This window comes from Dendropsophus ebraccatus, chromosome 4 (assembly GCF_027789765.1).
Source record: "Dendropsophus ebraccatus isolate aDenEbr1 chromosome 4, aDenEbr1.pat, whole genome shotgun sequence".
Classification (NCBI taxonomy): Eukaryota; Metazoa; Chordata; class Amphibia; order Anura; family Hylidae; genus Dendropsophus; species Dendropsophus ebraccatus.
This window is the reverse complement of record NC_091457.1, coordinates 140,072,330-140,087,216: the sequence shown is the minus strand read 5'-3', so window position 1 is coordinate 140,087,216 and position 14,887 is coordinate 140,072,330. Positions and strand designations below refer to the sequence as shown.

Genomic DNA, 14,887 nt, shown 5'->3' with positions numbered 1-14,887 from the left:
ATACTGTAAGAAGTACTGTGAAATTTTAAAAAAGGAGGAAGGTAGGGGGTGCAGGAAAAAAATTACCAAAGGTAATTCCCAGGTACCGCGGCCAGTCGCCAGGTGAAATTTAATCTGAAATCCTGATACGTCCTGGCTCTTCCAGCTGCAACATCATGGCCTAGGTGAGCAATTGCCCGCTCAGCCAGTCAGTGACTGGGGCAAGACACAGTCCCAGTTACTGACTGGTTGAGCGGGCAATTACTCAGTGATTGGCTGAGCAGGCAATTGATCCCCTTGGTGCGTGACGTTGCAGCTGAAAGAGCTGAAGGAGGCCGGCAGCTGTCAATGTGCGCTATAGAGCATGGGGACAGGTAAGAATACTTTATTTATAATTTTCCTGCACCCCCCTGCCTTCGACCGACCCTTTTTTAGGCATTCTTCCTGTAAAATGAAGCAAAGATCGATTCAAGACAAAACCTATGCTTCAAAGACAATGAAGAAATACATTGCATTTAACTCAGAAATCCAAACAAAAACATTTCATGACGGAGAATCCATAAAAGCTCCATGTGGACTTACATAGTAAAATTCTCCTCTAAGAAGCATCGATTTCGAAGAAGTCCTGCCCAAAGCTGTACCCCAATGATTCCAAATATGAAGAAGACAAAAAAACACAGAAGAAGGACATTCCCCAGCATAGGCAACGTATCCAGCAGCAAGTTTACCAGGATCCTCATGCCTGCAAAGAAGTATAAGGAAAAACAGCAGAAATGGAAGAAAAATACTGTAGGAATATGTAAATATAGTATGAAAACGACCAAAACAAGGACAACATGGGGAAAGGATGGTAAGGAGGGAAATCATGGTCATGGATAATGAGGAGTTTAGGTCCCTTGGGTAAAAGGTTAACTCCAGAAGATAGACACAAAAGCAGATCCTCCCATAATCAACATTTTCATCCCACCAGTCACATGTTCCAACCCATGCATCCAACGTGACAGTAACGGAGCACATGAAAAGCAATGGCTGAATCACAACACACAGATGGGTACATTGGTAACACGATAACATGCTGCGGTCTGACCTTAATGTGATCGATTATCGTTGTACATGCATCGATCTGACCTCTTCTATGGTGAAGGGTCTGCTGGACATTGTTGATGAAGATATAAGGAAAAGCTATCCTTTAATTATTATTATTATTTTTTTTTAATGATCTATATGTTAGTTTAGTCATGGAGAAGCTATACCTGTCTTATAAACATTAAGGGGTAGAGATAAGAGACCCTCTCGAAATTAAGTTTTGGGATGCACCATTGCACATTGGTCATTTGGTTTTCTTTGGATATAAGAACCACTTCAGATTCAGCAATGTACTCATTGGACCACGTCCAGAACGTCCCACCCAATGGTGAGCACAACCAATGATGTAGAGACCATTGTATAGAAGCAAGATCTTCTGACCTTGGCACTATATTTGCTCATCTCCATGCTCTGGTTGGTCAGAAGACCTGGACCAGCATTTTTCTCGGGAGTGAGAAAGTAACCATGTTAGTGGCCACTGATGTGGTCTTGTGATGTCATCAGTAAGCGCTGATGTGATTATGTGAGGAAAATATCAGTTCGGAGCATCAGGCGGACTAAAGTGCAGAACAGTTAGGTGTTGATGAGTACACCTCGAGAAAGCTCAAGCCAATCCTTCAGTATTTGAATACTAGTGGTCGTATCTATGTTTTCCAGCACTTTCTAGGGCTGCATCCAACAACTTCTGCCCCCGGTAATCATATGCTGAATGATCAGACTTAAGCATGCTTGAGTTCATGCGCTCATCTCTAATAGTGAGGCATACAATGTATAACTTGAAGTTCAGTATGTACAGGAGCAGAGACTTCTAAATGTAAATTCAACCAAAGCGATCAGAAAAATGTCATTTGTAAAGTGATATTTGGACAAATATAATTTCCATTGGGTATTACTGTGTCAGCTTCCTTGCTTTAAAGTGAAATTGTCCCCCCCCCCTTCTATATAAGTAGTTCTCGGCACCATTCTTAAGCTTATATTGTGGACATTTCATGCTATTGTATAAAGGATTTCTTGGTGGTCTCTCCCCTCAAGAATGCATGTTATTGTCGGTGCCAAAGGGGCAGGGCTTAACGGCCATGGAACCCCATATCTCTGCCCACATCGACGAAGTAGGCCCAGCACCTCTGTGACATCATTGATGGCTAGGCCCGGGCTCCTTTCACAACCATTGTAATGGGCCGACCTAGAGGCCCCTCTCAGTCCATTCCAATGGCTGTGGAGGGGTGGGCTTAGATTGTGATGATGTCACAGAGGGGGCGGGGCCTACAGTGCTAATGTTTGTAGAGAGATGGGGTTCCACAACCGTTGAGCCTTGCCCCTATGGCACTGTTAACCAATGTTAAAGGGAACCTGTCACCCGTTGGACTCATCTCTCAGCACGCGCGCCGGGCTGCAGCGGCTGAGATCTCCATGACCCAACCGGATCCAGAAGCGGGACCCGGCGGGATTAGGTGAGTATAGGGGGCTCTAACGGGAGGTTGGGAGCCTGTCACCCCGGCAAGGGGGGTGACAGGTTCCCTTTAACATGCATTTTTGAGGGGAAAGACCACCAAGAAGTCCTTTATACAGTAAGATATGAAATGTCCACAATATAAGCTTTAATATGGTTCAGAGAACTCCTTATATGTAAAGGGGGGGACAATATCACTTTCAATGAGTTGTATAAATGGCATAGCCCGTCAAGCTCTGCTATGTATGCAATTTCCAGAGTTAGGTTAGTGTAGCTCCTAGGGATACACCTTTGTGCACACCTCCCAGTAACGTCAATGGGAAATATCCGAATTGTGTAAGACTTGCCTGGTTTGGTTTCCTGACCATGACCACCAGTAGCTACAGACAGACAATATGGAAGCTATCTTATCCAGACAAGAAAAAAACCCTTTAAAATATGAACTTAAATTGTTTTTTTCAGGGTATAACATTTTTTCCTGACCATGTGATGGACCTAAATAAAAACTGCTTTGTATAATCCATTGTGGGACCTCTTAAACTTCCCAATGTAAACTACTGAATAACAGCAAGAGGAAATCTTAAAAACCGCCGGGAATTGATTCAAAAAGTTTATTGGAAAATGTAAAACCTTTCATATACAAAGAATAACATTTATTGCTGAAACAAAGTACTACAATCTATCTACTCCTGTCATATATAAGAAGCTGTGGAGCTAATATATGCAGTATGGATCCTTATTATTAAGAAGATAGTTCTTCAGAGAATATAGGGAAACGAACAAAGCTAAAAACTAGAAATGCTTAAAAGGAATATATCACCTTTTTAATACTATTTCTTTTTTTCTAATCTGCTTTGAAGTTCTCATTGATTCTTTATTCTATGTTCTTTGGAATCATTATAAAAGAAAAAAACAGATTTCATCGATCGGTTTAAGTTCCGTTTTTGAAAACGGGAAAAAATACTGCAAACACAATTTTTTCGTTTGTTCAGAAAAACGGAACTTGAACGGATTGCATGCTAACGGAGCACTATTTGGTCAAACGGAGCACAATAATATATCATTGAAACCTATGGGGATTATAACGGATCTGACAATTTCCGTTTTGCTTTCTCTAAAACGGAAAAGGATGACGGAATGGTGGACGGAAGGACGAATGCTAATGTGAACGTAGCCTTAGGCTGGGCTTTTGCAATCCGTTTCTTTCATCCATTTAAAAAAAAAAAAAAATGAATGGAAAAAACGTATGCATTTGTGTGTGCATCCGTGTTGATTTGTTTTTCCATTGACTTCCATAAAAAAAAAAAAAAGGATCAAAAGGATCAATTTTTTTGACGGACACAGAAATGAGGTCAACCACGTTTTGTGTCCGTAAAAAAACAAACGGATCCTTTTTGATCCGTTTTTTTTTTTTTATAATGGAAGTCAATGGAAAAACTGATTAAAATGCATACACACAGTTGCATCTGTTTTTTTCATCAGTTTTTCATCCCTTTTTTTGGAAAAAACGGATTGTAAAAATGGATTGCAAAAACGTTATTCTGTCCCCAGCCTTACAAGCAGGCCCCTGGATGTGAGAAAAAGCCAGAAAACCTGTGCTGTCTGCCTCTGGCTGTGGCGGTGTACACAGCAAAAGTTGAACACTGAGAGGAAGCATATTAAGAGAGCTCTGCGGCTGGTCAAAAAATTGGAAAAAAAGGGATACTCCATAGGAAACAAAAATGTTCTTAAATTAACTGGTGTCAGAAAGTTATACAGATTTGCAAATGACTTCTATTAAAAAATCTCCAGTTTTCCAGTACTTATCAGCTACTGTATGCTCTGCAGGAGGTGGTATATTATTTCCAGTCTGACACGGTGCTCTCTGCTGCCACCTGTGTCCGTGTCAGGAACTTTCAAGAACAATAGCAAATCACCATAGAAAACCTTTCCTACTCTGGACAGTTCCTGACATGGACAGAGGTGGCAGCAGAGAGCACTGTGTCAGACTGGAAAGAAGACAAAAAATCTTCTACTAAGCAAAAAGGATATGACTTATATCAGAACTTCACTGATCCAAAGGATAAAGAAAAAAAAAGTGTTGCGTTATTTAAGTTAATAGAGCTATAGCATAGTTCCATGCACAGCGGGTTACCAAGATCTGTACAGAGAATAAGCTAAAGGGATATCTAGCCTTTCTTCTTTGTGATCAGTAGGTCTGACGGCACATCTTTATGAGATATCAAAGATGGAACTACCCTTTTAATTAGTCAGATTTTCTTTAATTAGGGTTTATGTAGATTACATTATGTTCTTTAAAGGTTGGGAAATAAGTGTTTATGCTGTATTAAGAAAACAGAAAAAAGTAATGAGAAAGATTAAGCGGAACGATCTATAATTATGGTTACAAGTGTTTGTTCTTTTCCTAATTTTATGTGACTATGATTTATTTCTATGAGGATCTAGAAATTATTTCTTGTGGTAATTTAAACATTGCTGTCACATTCTAGAGAATGGATTCCTGAAACCATAATTTAGTTGGTCCCCAGAATAGTCACGGAAAGGTGGAGGAAGCAATAAGTGACCAGAAACGGAGCCAGAGGTCATCTCCATGAAAAGAGATTATGGTAGGCAAGAGGATAAACCAAAAATATAGTCAGGAATAAAATCATCAAAAATATCCTCAGCAATTTGGGCAGAAGGCCAGAGAGGGAGCAGTGGTCACGAAACAAAGAGTCATGGCTGACAGCAATAGCTTTACGGAAGGTCAGGACATCCAACTACTGAAGCCATGGCCACCAGCTTGACTGAGCATTGGAATGGGAAACTACAGTATGAGCTACAGTAATCCCTAATTTACACAGAGACTCCAGTAGGCATGAGAGGCTGTTTGAAATTTTGTAAGGACCATATGATTTATGGCAGGAGATACCTGGATCTTCTAACGTATAGGTATGTCAGATATTCTGCATGGATAGCCAGACTTTATTCCTCTGCACAAATTTGGGACAATGATGTCCGTGCTTATCATCCACCCTCTTGGCCTTGGGAGCAGCAGCTTCCATAGTCATGTGATCTTCCATCCAGATGTCCTGAATATCTTGACAAACATCCAAAACAGTAGGTATGTGAGACCATGCCAAGATCAGAAGAGAAATATTCCGGATTTGATCGTAGACTGTTGTATATGGAGATATACCGGATGACTCAGTGATTTGTTTGTTGTGAGAAAATTCGAAGACAACATGTTGTGCCAGTTATCCTGATGAGCATTAACACATCTTTGGAGATACTGGAGAGGACCATAATAGCATATTACTCACAGAGATTGTCAAAGGCCTTACACAGTGCCCTCCAGAACTTAGAAGCAAAATGTACTTTATTATGCTAAAGAGCTCTCGAGTCAAGGTCTCAACAAGAAAGAAAGCAATAAATTCCTTGTTTTGTTTTTTGGTCTCCCTTCTGTCCACAAGTAGTAGCATGTTTTCAGGTAATTTTTTGTCTCCAAAATGTCTCAAAGAATAAGGCCAAAACTAACCAACTGAAAAGTTAACTAGGATGAAACGAACATCCCCTAGGAGGAACTTCAGGAGAGTTGTGGGTGGTCGCCACAATACAATGTGGATCAATTTTATTGGCTGGGTCTTCAGTAATGTTGAGCAGATCTGTCAATATGTTTGGGTTCGGCAACATTTTTGGGACTGGATCCAATGGATCCAATTTCTGCAGCCACAGGGACTCAAACGCAGAGAGTTCGGGTTCAGGTAATGTTGCCAAACCTAATCAATTTGACAGATCCGCTTAACACTAATCTTCAGAGAATCGTTGAAGGATCTGTAAATTCTGTCCATCCTGCAATTCTTATCGGATGCCGTATAGACGATGATAGAGTCAAATCATAAAAAGAAGATAGTTCAACTGGCTTGGGGTAGAAGTTTTTTATTGGTCAGTGAAAATGGTCACAGGAAATTTAGCACCAAGAGATGATGCCGTTCCTCCAGTGTAGGTTTTACCAAAAGCAACTCATGATGACCTATGGAAAAAGTCTTGGTAAAATAATTCACAAAGAAGGTATTTGTTTTTCTCTGGCTGTTAAAAAAGACAATTGCACCAAGGTCAATTTTGGACCTATTACCTTTTAGGGAAAAAAAAAACTATTAAAATCTGGATGAAGACTAGCAGAAATGATGCAGGCTTTGAGTTAACTGGCTTAAACAAAAAACATAGGCTAAATTCTGCTTATTTGCTCTTTTTAAGGACAGAACAGTGATAGGGAAGACAACACAAGAGAAAATATATATGAACTGATAGAAGAAATCAAAGAAATCTTTGAAGAGCTTTGGAACTTATAAGTTTTGGCCAATGCTGGATTACTGGTATTACACAGGACTAGAGATGAGTGAACCGGGTTCGGGTTCAAGTCCATCCAAACCCGAACAATCAGCATTTGATTAGCAGGGGCTGCTGAACTTGGATAAAGCTCTAAGGTTGTCTGGAAAACATGGATACAGCCAATGAGTATATCCATGTTTTCCACATAGCCTTAGGGTTTTATCCAACTTCGTTATCCAACCGCTAATCAAATGCCGAAAGTTCGGGTTCGGATGGACTCTAGCATGCTCGAAGTTCGCTCATCTCTACGTAGGACAATTATGGTTCAAAAAATCGTTAGATTGTTTGAATTTGAATGATAATCGTTTAGTGTAAAAGCAGACGAGTAAACGACAACTGAGAAATCGTTGGTCGCTTGATAGAATTTGGACCTATTTTTATCGTTGATCGTTTGCAAATCATTCGCATGTAATAGGATGTCATTCGGTCGTTCTCAGCAGCGACGAACGCAGTGGCAAGAATGATCATCGATAAGTAACAATCATCGTTCCGTGTAATTGGGTGAGCGATTTTAGGTCGTTTGAGATGGTTTATCGTTAATCTTTATTCATCAAAAAATCGCTTTGTGGAATAGTACCCTTGGGACCGGATTTATGCCCCAGCCAATTTAGCAAGACCTGTATAGGCAGCTTGTTTTATTAAAACTGTATTTCTTTAAAATAAAATGAAGATATTATAAAGGTCAATTGAGACCTTTTGGTATCGGATATCGCAGAAGATTTAATAAATAAGTTGTATATATGAACGAACTGGGACTCTAACGAACAACTGGTCAACAGCAGTGCTACCTGTTGCCACCTGAACAATCAGCTATTTATGGCCTATTCTGAGGATAGACCGACCAAAAAAATTTCCCAGTAAATCTCATTTAATTATATTATATGAATAAGAGTAGAGGAGTAACTTAAGGGTCTTGGTTCCAATGAAAAATCTTTAAAATATGTACAAAATGTCAATGAAGAGAGGTGTGACTATTAGTTTGGCACCCACTACAGCTATGCCCTGAACACAGATTCGTCATGCACCACCATGGACTATGTATATGTTATACAAAGTAGCAAAAGGAAAAAAGTAAACTCATAAATTAAATTTGACTGTTATAAATCAATTGCAACCACTTGTTAAAGGGGTTTATTCCCTTCGCACAGTGCAATGTTAAATTGAAGAAGAGAAAAAAAAAAAAGTTTTACAGCCTTGAGCCTTAACTATTTGTGTAATTTAGAGATAAGAAAGCCATCGCATATTATCCGTGCCGTCCTTGCAGTGTTGGAATTCGAACAAGAATACGCTCCATTCATATCTGGTTTGTTGGTAAACAGATGGCAGCCTTTCCAAATGTCATTAATCTGGCAACTTTCTCTGAGCAGAAATGGCCTCAATAATTTTTGATTCTGCTTTGGAGCTCAAACTCCGTTCTCTTCCGATCCAACAGAAGGATAATGTTTAGTGTTACTATCATATGAAAAGCTCTTGTCTGTTTAATGTCGGGCACTTTCTAATTTACTAATTAGGATTTTAGAAACTGGTAATTAACTGAGATAAAGGGACGGGGGTGGAACTAAGATCTGATAAGGATTCACAGCCATCGGATGATCTACAATCTTCATTTACTGTATATCACCGTTATTGACTAAAAGTCAGCCACGACATACCTAATGATGTTTGTGCTTCAAACCACCGTGGTATATCTGTCCACCTCAGGCACACTATATAGCCGCACAAGTTAATAACACATCTGGGTTGGAAAATGCACTAAACCTATTACAATCTATTAAAAGATAGCACCACCTGCACTAAATCAACATTCCCTAGGACTTTCGGCAGCACCAGTCAACTCTTTTCTTTGCACAGTTACAACTCTGAACGCGGAGAGAAGAAGATTAATTGGCATTCATGAATAAGAATCAAGAAGCGCTGGCATATCGCCATCTCATTGCCCAAATCATCAGTATTATCACATAAAGACTTTTATGAACTTACTCTGTGAGTCTGTGAAGTCACTATCATTCAGTGTGACAGAAAGAGGGCTAGTCATTCCAAGAAGTAACAGCTTCATACATGAGGAGGAATTCTTTCTAATCAAGGACGGGATTAAATAATGTAGAATGTGGTCGATCGGCTCCGGAATAGTAATTTGGCCGTGGCTGAGCTACTCGTACGTTATCTTCAATTCATTAATTTTATTAGATATTAATGTGTATTATCCTATAGTCATGGCTACAGAGGAGACAGGTACTCAGTTCAGTATATAGAGAGGAAAATTGTCAAGATGCCTCTATGAAGCCAGTCTATATATCTTAAAGAGGACCTGTCAACTCTTTCATGCTGCCCAAACCATAAGTCATTGGGCATTTCTTGGTGGCTTCTCTTTGCTCCACTGATCTTGATTGATTTTTAGACTTCTCTCTACACCCCAAATAAAGAGATCTATCAATCAAGGCTGGTGCAGTAAACAAAGGCTACCAGGGATGGACTTGATCACTTGTGGTTCAGGCAGCTTGAAAGCGATGACTGGATCCCCTAAAAATTGGACAGATCAGCAAATTAGAAGAAACAGTCAAGTGTTTATATTTGCTGGCATTAGAAACAGGGGATATGTGACCACCAGACACCTCTGGCTTTGCGTATCTCCTGATGGGACAAAAATATCAGTATCAGTAGAAAAATTGTAAGTACGAGACTGCCCTATATACGTTAAATTGTCAACATCAACATTTGTGACGTCTTACAACAATTATCTAATATATTCCTCCAATGGAGGTTGATAGGAAGGAGGCCACACCAAATCTTTTGTATAGGAGTCTTCAACATCCTTTATATAGTCTAACAATAGAGAAATTGTGCTGGGACTAACATTAAAGAGGTGTGAACAAGGCTGCAACAATGAGAGGTGCTTGGCCAAATATACAAGTCCATAATCTGAGAGAAAAGTAGGGTGAGTGCCGCTACTTTTACCTTTTGAAACATCCTTTATATAGTCTTGCTTAGGGGGAGATTATTGGCCACATATCCTGGATTCTTCATCACCTTGAGAACTTAGTGGGGCATTCACCATTCAGTCTTCTTCATGGCTGCTCCTTCACACTATTCAGGATGTGGAAAACTATCCACATATACATACTGTCAGGTACTGGACTGAAGGACACAAAACAAGTGAGGCCCTAGCACTGACATCCACCTGTTGTCCCTGCCTGCTTACTGCAACTGCCCTAAGTGGCAGCGGAAAACTGGGTGACAGTCCCTAGCCTGAACAGGTGTAAACAGAAAACACGGAAAAGATGAACAAATACAATAAATCGGGGTGAGGTAGCAAGGTCAGTACCAGACAGTTGGTGCAGTACAAAGTCATAAGTCAAAGGAAAAGTTGATAAGCCAAAAAACAGAATCAGGAAACCAGCAATACAGTCAGGATAAACACTAGCTGAGTCACAAGGAGGGGGGGAAGGGGCACAGGCAATGGGGATGATGAGGGGAATAGTTTTATGGAGGCTGGAGTCCCAGCCCCAGGATGTGATTGGGGACTGAGATTCCAGCACCTCAGAACACCAGCCACCAGTCAGCACATGATCATAGGATAAAAGCTGCGAGGGCCGGCCGGTAGAGGGAAAAGCCCTGGCCATGGCGCCCAGTAGCTATGGGTGCTGCGGATGCGCCCTAAGCAACCGGCCAGGCCACTTGTCAGGAATGCCGCTGGTGCGTCTAAGAGCCAAGACGCGGGCTCCAGCAGTGCCAGGATCCGCGCACACAGCCCGGTTCATGACACACACAGTACCTATAGCTCAGCTAGTTAACAACCCGTGCAAATTTGCCTCTTTTTTAAGTCCATGGCTCAACAAGGTCATCTCTTACATCTCTTAACTGCAATAGAGGTTTAGGTTTTGGCCTCATCCTAGGGTGGGATGCACATGTACCTCCACCAATTCTCTGCTTATATCGCATATACTTTGTATAAACAAGTATAGTATATCTTAATAATATTGTTACAATTGGTCAACAGGCGCTTAATGTTTGAAAAAAAAACAAAAAAACAAACAAACCCTATTCTTTAAATTTATAGAGATGAATCCGTTTCTGTACAATCCACACATCTATCACAGAAAGCCATAAGCAGATATATGTCATTCACTGAATAAATTGAATTGACATTCAATCCATAGAGTGTTAAATTTTTAGTTCTAAGCAGATTTTGGTTCACAGCATATGTTCCAGAAAGCTGTATATGTAACAGGAATCTAATGATATAATAGCCGGTTCGGAGCCGCAGCTCTACCCACTCACTTTTTAAATATATACTTTTCTGTGGATGAAAATAAGCTTTCCTGTGTTCTCTAAATAATGCAGAGCTTTTTGTTTTATGTCAACTACAGACGAAAATATTACAAACTTTTGTTAAACTGTGACACAGAATTGTTCAGTTGCGCATCTATAAAATAATAGCTTTTATTGGTTTTTAGCATAACGGATGATGTACTCCTCCCGCTGCCACTGTTCTGCTATAACTGATCTCATTGCATACCTGTTCTTTTGTTTGGGGTTGGCATTTGCCCACTCGACCAATCAACAAGTAAGGCATGACTCCACTGCAGTTGCTGATTCGCTGAGTGGGACTAGCTTTGGGATGGTCAGTAGATGCTTTTTTTTATGTCAGTGTATATATATATATATATATATATATATATATGTGTGTGTGTGCAGTATAGCTAGACAGCTGGCAATCATTAGCTAGTGGGCAGAGGAAGCTGGTGCTCATGAATAACATGGACTACTGAGCACACACATAATGTAAAATATTAGTATGTGGTGCTCAGAGTCCTTGTTATTCAGGATGATAACTCTGGATCAGCTGCACGGAACAATGTCAGTGATATATTATTCTGTTTAGCTTCCCTGTCACTAGTTTATTCTACCCTTAGATATGGCAGCATAAACTTACTGATAGAGTCTCTTTAAAGCTGGGTTCACACTACGTATATTTCAGTCAGTATATGTATATTTCAGTCAGTATATTTCAGTCAGTATAGCAACCAAAACCAGGAGTGAATTAAAAACACAGAAAGGATCTGTTCATACAATGTTGAAATTGAGTGGATGGCCGCCATATAACAGTAAATAACGGCCATTATTATTTTAATATAACAGCTGTTGTTTTAAAATAACAGAAAATATTTGCCATTAAATGGCGGCCATCCACTCAATTTCAACATTGTGTGAACAGAGCCTTTCTGTGTTTTTAATCCACTCCTGGTTTTGGTTGCAATACTGACTGAAATATACTGACTGAAATATACGTAGTGTGAACCCAGCCTAAAGCTGTATGAGGATATGACGTCAAAAGAAAAATGGGCCATAAACAATTGATTGGAGGTATGCCATATTCAAAGAGAGTATTGGGTTTTAATCAATAAAATTGGCACAGTAGAGGCACCCAGCGCCAATACTAATAGTCTGCGCTGGGTGCCTCTATATGTATAGTCTATGTTCTGTATAATTGGGGGAATATAGGGTAGGCTAGTGAACATATCAGCTCTTCATTGACTGCACTACCACAAAATTGGCGCAGTGTTGAACCCTAGAGACAAAAGTCAACGTCTACAGTTAATACTCTGCAAAAAATGTCACTCAATAATAAATTATTCTTTCTCAAGTCAAACTTTTCGTTGCTTGTTCTTCAATATTTGATCTACTTTCCCCAAGCCCAATATCTGGATTAGATACTGCTTGCTGGACTGTATAAATGGCCAGCCTTATTTACATAAAAGACATCAAGGAAAGGCCAATAAGTTTTGTGCAAGATCAGCAGTTCAGAAAAGTAGCTGCTTTGCCATATAACCCTGAATCATGAGTAAGTCTGCATGGCTTTGCTTTCCTGGTCTGCAGTCAGTCTTCCTGCTAAGCTCTTGGCTGCCAGAGCAAATCTTTTTCTTCTGAGATAACAAGCAAATCAGTGGAGACCGAAAGATTAAATTGAAACTGATAGAGATGGACAGAAAAAAGGAAGACAAGACAAGAATGAGAGTCGGGAAGGAACAAGTCAGAAGATGGTGGAGAGGTAAGGTTTCAGAAACATGGTAAAAATAAACCAAAAACACTAATAATCATGGAAAACATAATCAGGAGAAATAAAGAGCAATAATCTAGAAAGATCAAAGAGAGCAATACTACTCTAGAGGCCAGTGCTATGGAAGAGGTAGTCATTATATTGTATTCCTTTATGTTAAAGGATTCTCCTAAGACTTAATGTTAATTTACTTTGGTATAGTAGATCATGAAAAAGTTAACAATTATTCACCTGGAAGAATTTAGAAAAAGAAATATTTAAATGTAAAATAAATATAAATATTACATGCTTGTTATGTCATACTTTGTTTTTGTCCACCTAATGTGTTAAGTACTAGTGGTCACACATGCTCAGTGGCTAGGATCTCAAAAGTGCTAAATGCTTAAGGTGCACATTTTAATTTAAAGAGAAACTCCCAAGAAATTGAAAAACTTGCAGGCAGAAGGTGTGAAAAAAATAATAAACAAGTAAACTCACAACTCCTTGTGCCTCTGTTGTGCCACTCCAGGGTGCCGATGTTCCAGCTGCAACGTGAGGGGCCAGCTGAGTGATTGGCCGCCCAGCCAGTCACTGATTGGCTGAGCGGGCAATAGCTCAGCAGGGTACATGACGTTGCACCTAGGAGAGCTGCAGGTTACTGGAGGCTGTGAATGAAGCCCTTAAGCACCGGTACGGGGCACAAGAATAAGTGTTTATTATTGTTTATTATTTTCCGACACCCCCTGCCTGTGTGTTTTTTTTTACTTTTGTGGGACTTCCCTTTAAACATTTTAAGTACACACCAGTTAAAGGGGTTGTCCAGCAAAAAAATGTTTTGTTTTTTTTCAACTCAACCGGTGTCAGAAAGTTATATAGATTTGTAGTTTACTTCTATTTAAAAAATCCCCAGTCTTCCCATACTTATAAGCTACTGTATGTCCTGCAGGAAGTGGTGTTTTATTTACATTCAGAAACAGTGCTCTCTGCTGCCACCTCTGTCCATGTCAGGAACTGTCGAGAGCAGTAGCAAATCCCCATGGAAAACCTCTCCTGCTCTGGGCAGTTCCTGTCTCGGCCAGAGATGTCAGCAGAGAGCACTGTGTCAGACTGAAAATAAAATATTTCCGGCCGGACATATAGCAGATTTTTAAATAAAAGTAAATTACAAACTTACATAACTTTTTGACACAAGTTGATTTGAAAGAAAAATTACATAAAATTGATGGTGATAGATCCTGAAGCTTTACAAGTTTTTCAAATCTTAATCTACTAAACTTAATACATTTTGACCCACTGTAGTTTTCAAATTCTCAGAGGAGAGTTGAACCTAGGTTACTCTTCTGCTGCTTTAGGCATTGTGAATGTGATGTGCATTTATATCATGGAAGTACTTGTACTATGTTATTTGGAGTAACTATTCCCCTCCGGTGCCTTTGGTGGAGCAATATGTATTTTATGGCTTCTTTACATTTTTTCAGTACTCAGTTTCCAATGTGTAAGCAGAAATTAGAAAATCTGAAATTATCCTATTCACTGCGGATCTCAAACCTTTTAAATCATTTCCAACATCTCAATTTGTATGCGTTATGAAAGACATATACAGCTAATGCGTCCCATCTGGTTATAACAATCACTGTTTTTGACACTTTGAAAAATCCATGCCTAGTCCTTGTGCATCCATAAAACACTAAACCTGATAGAAATAAGGGGCTATAAAATAAAGTACAAGGTGTGCAGAGAAAACATGGAAGTGGAAAAAATGCTACAGTAGTGCTGCAGACAAAGTTCGGACTGGCCATCTGGCAGTTCTGGCAAATGCCAGAAGGGCCTGTGCCTTCTGTAGGCCACTCCTCTTCTACCATCCAGTGAATCAAGTATTTTTCTTCTATGATGCGCAAATCATGGCAAAAATTACACAGACTTAAAAGCAACTAGAAGCTGTAATGATGATAAAAAAAAATTCT

The 14,887-nt window shown here is 39.7% G+C and overlaps 1 protein-coding gene across 1 annotated transcript in view; it reads right to left on the bottom strand.

The window, feature by feature from the left end:
* Positions 1-14,887, bottom strand: part of CACNA1I (calcium voltage-gated channel subunit alpha1 I) — a 495,446-nt gene that overhangs the window by 170,946 nt on the left and 309,613 nt on the right. The window contains exon 6 of the mRNA XM_069968882.1: positions 562-721. Within this exon, the coding sequence (XP_069824983.1) occupies positions 562-721 (160 nt within the window). The remainder of the gene's footprint in view (positions 1-561; positions 722-14,887) is intronic.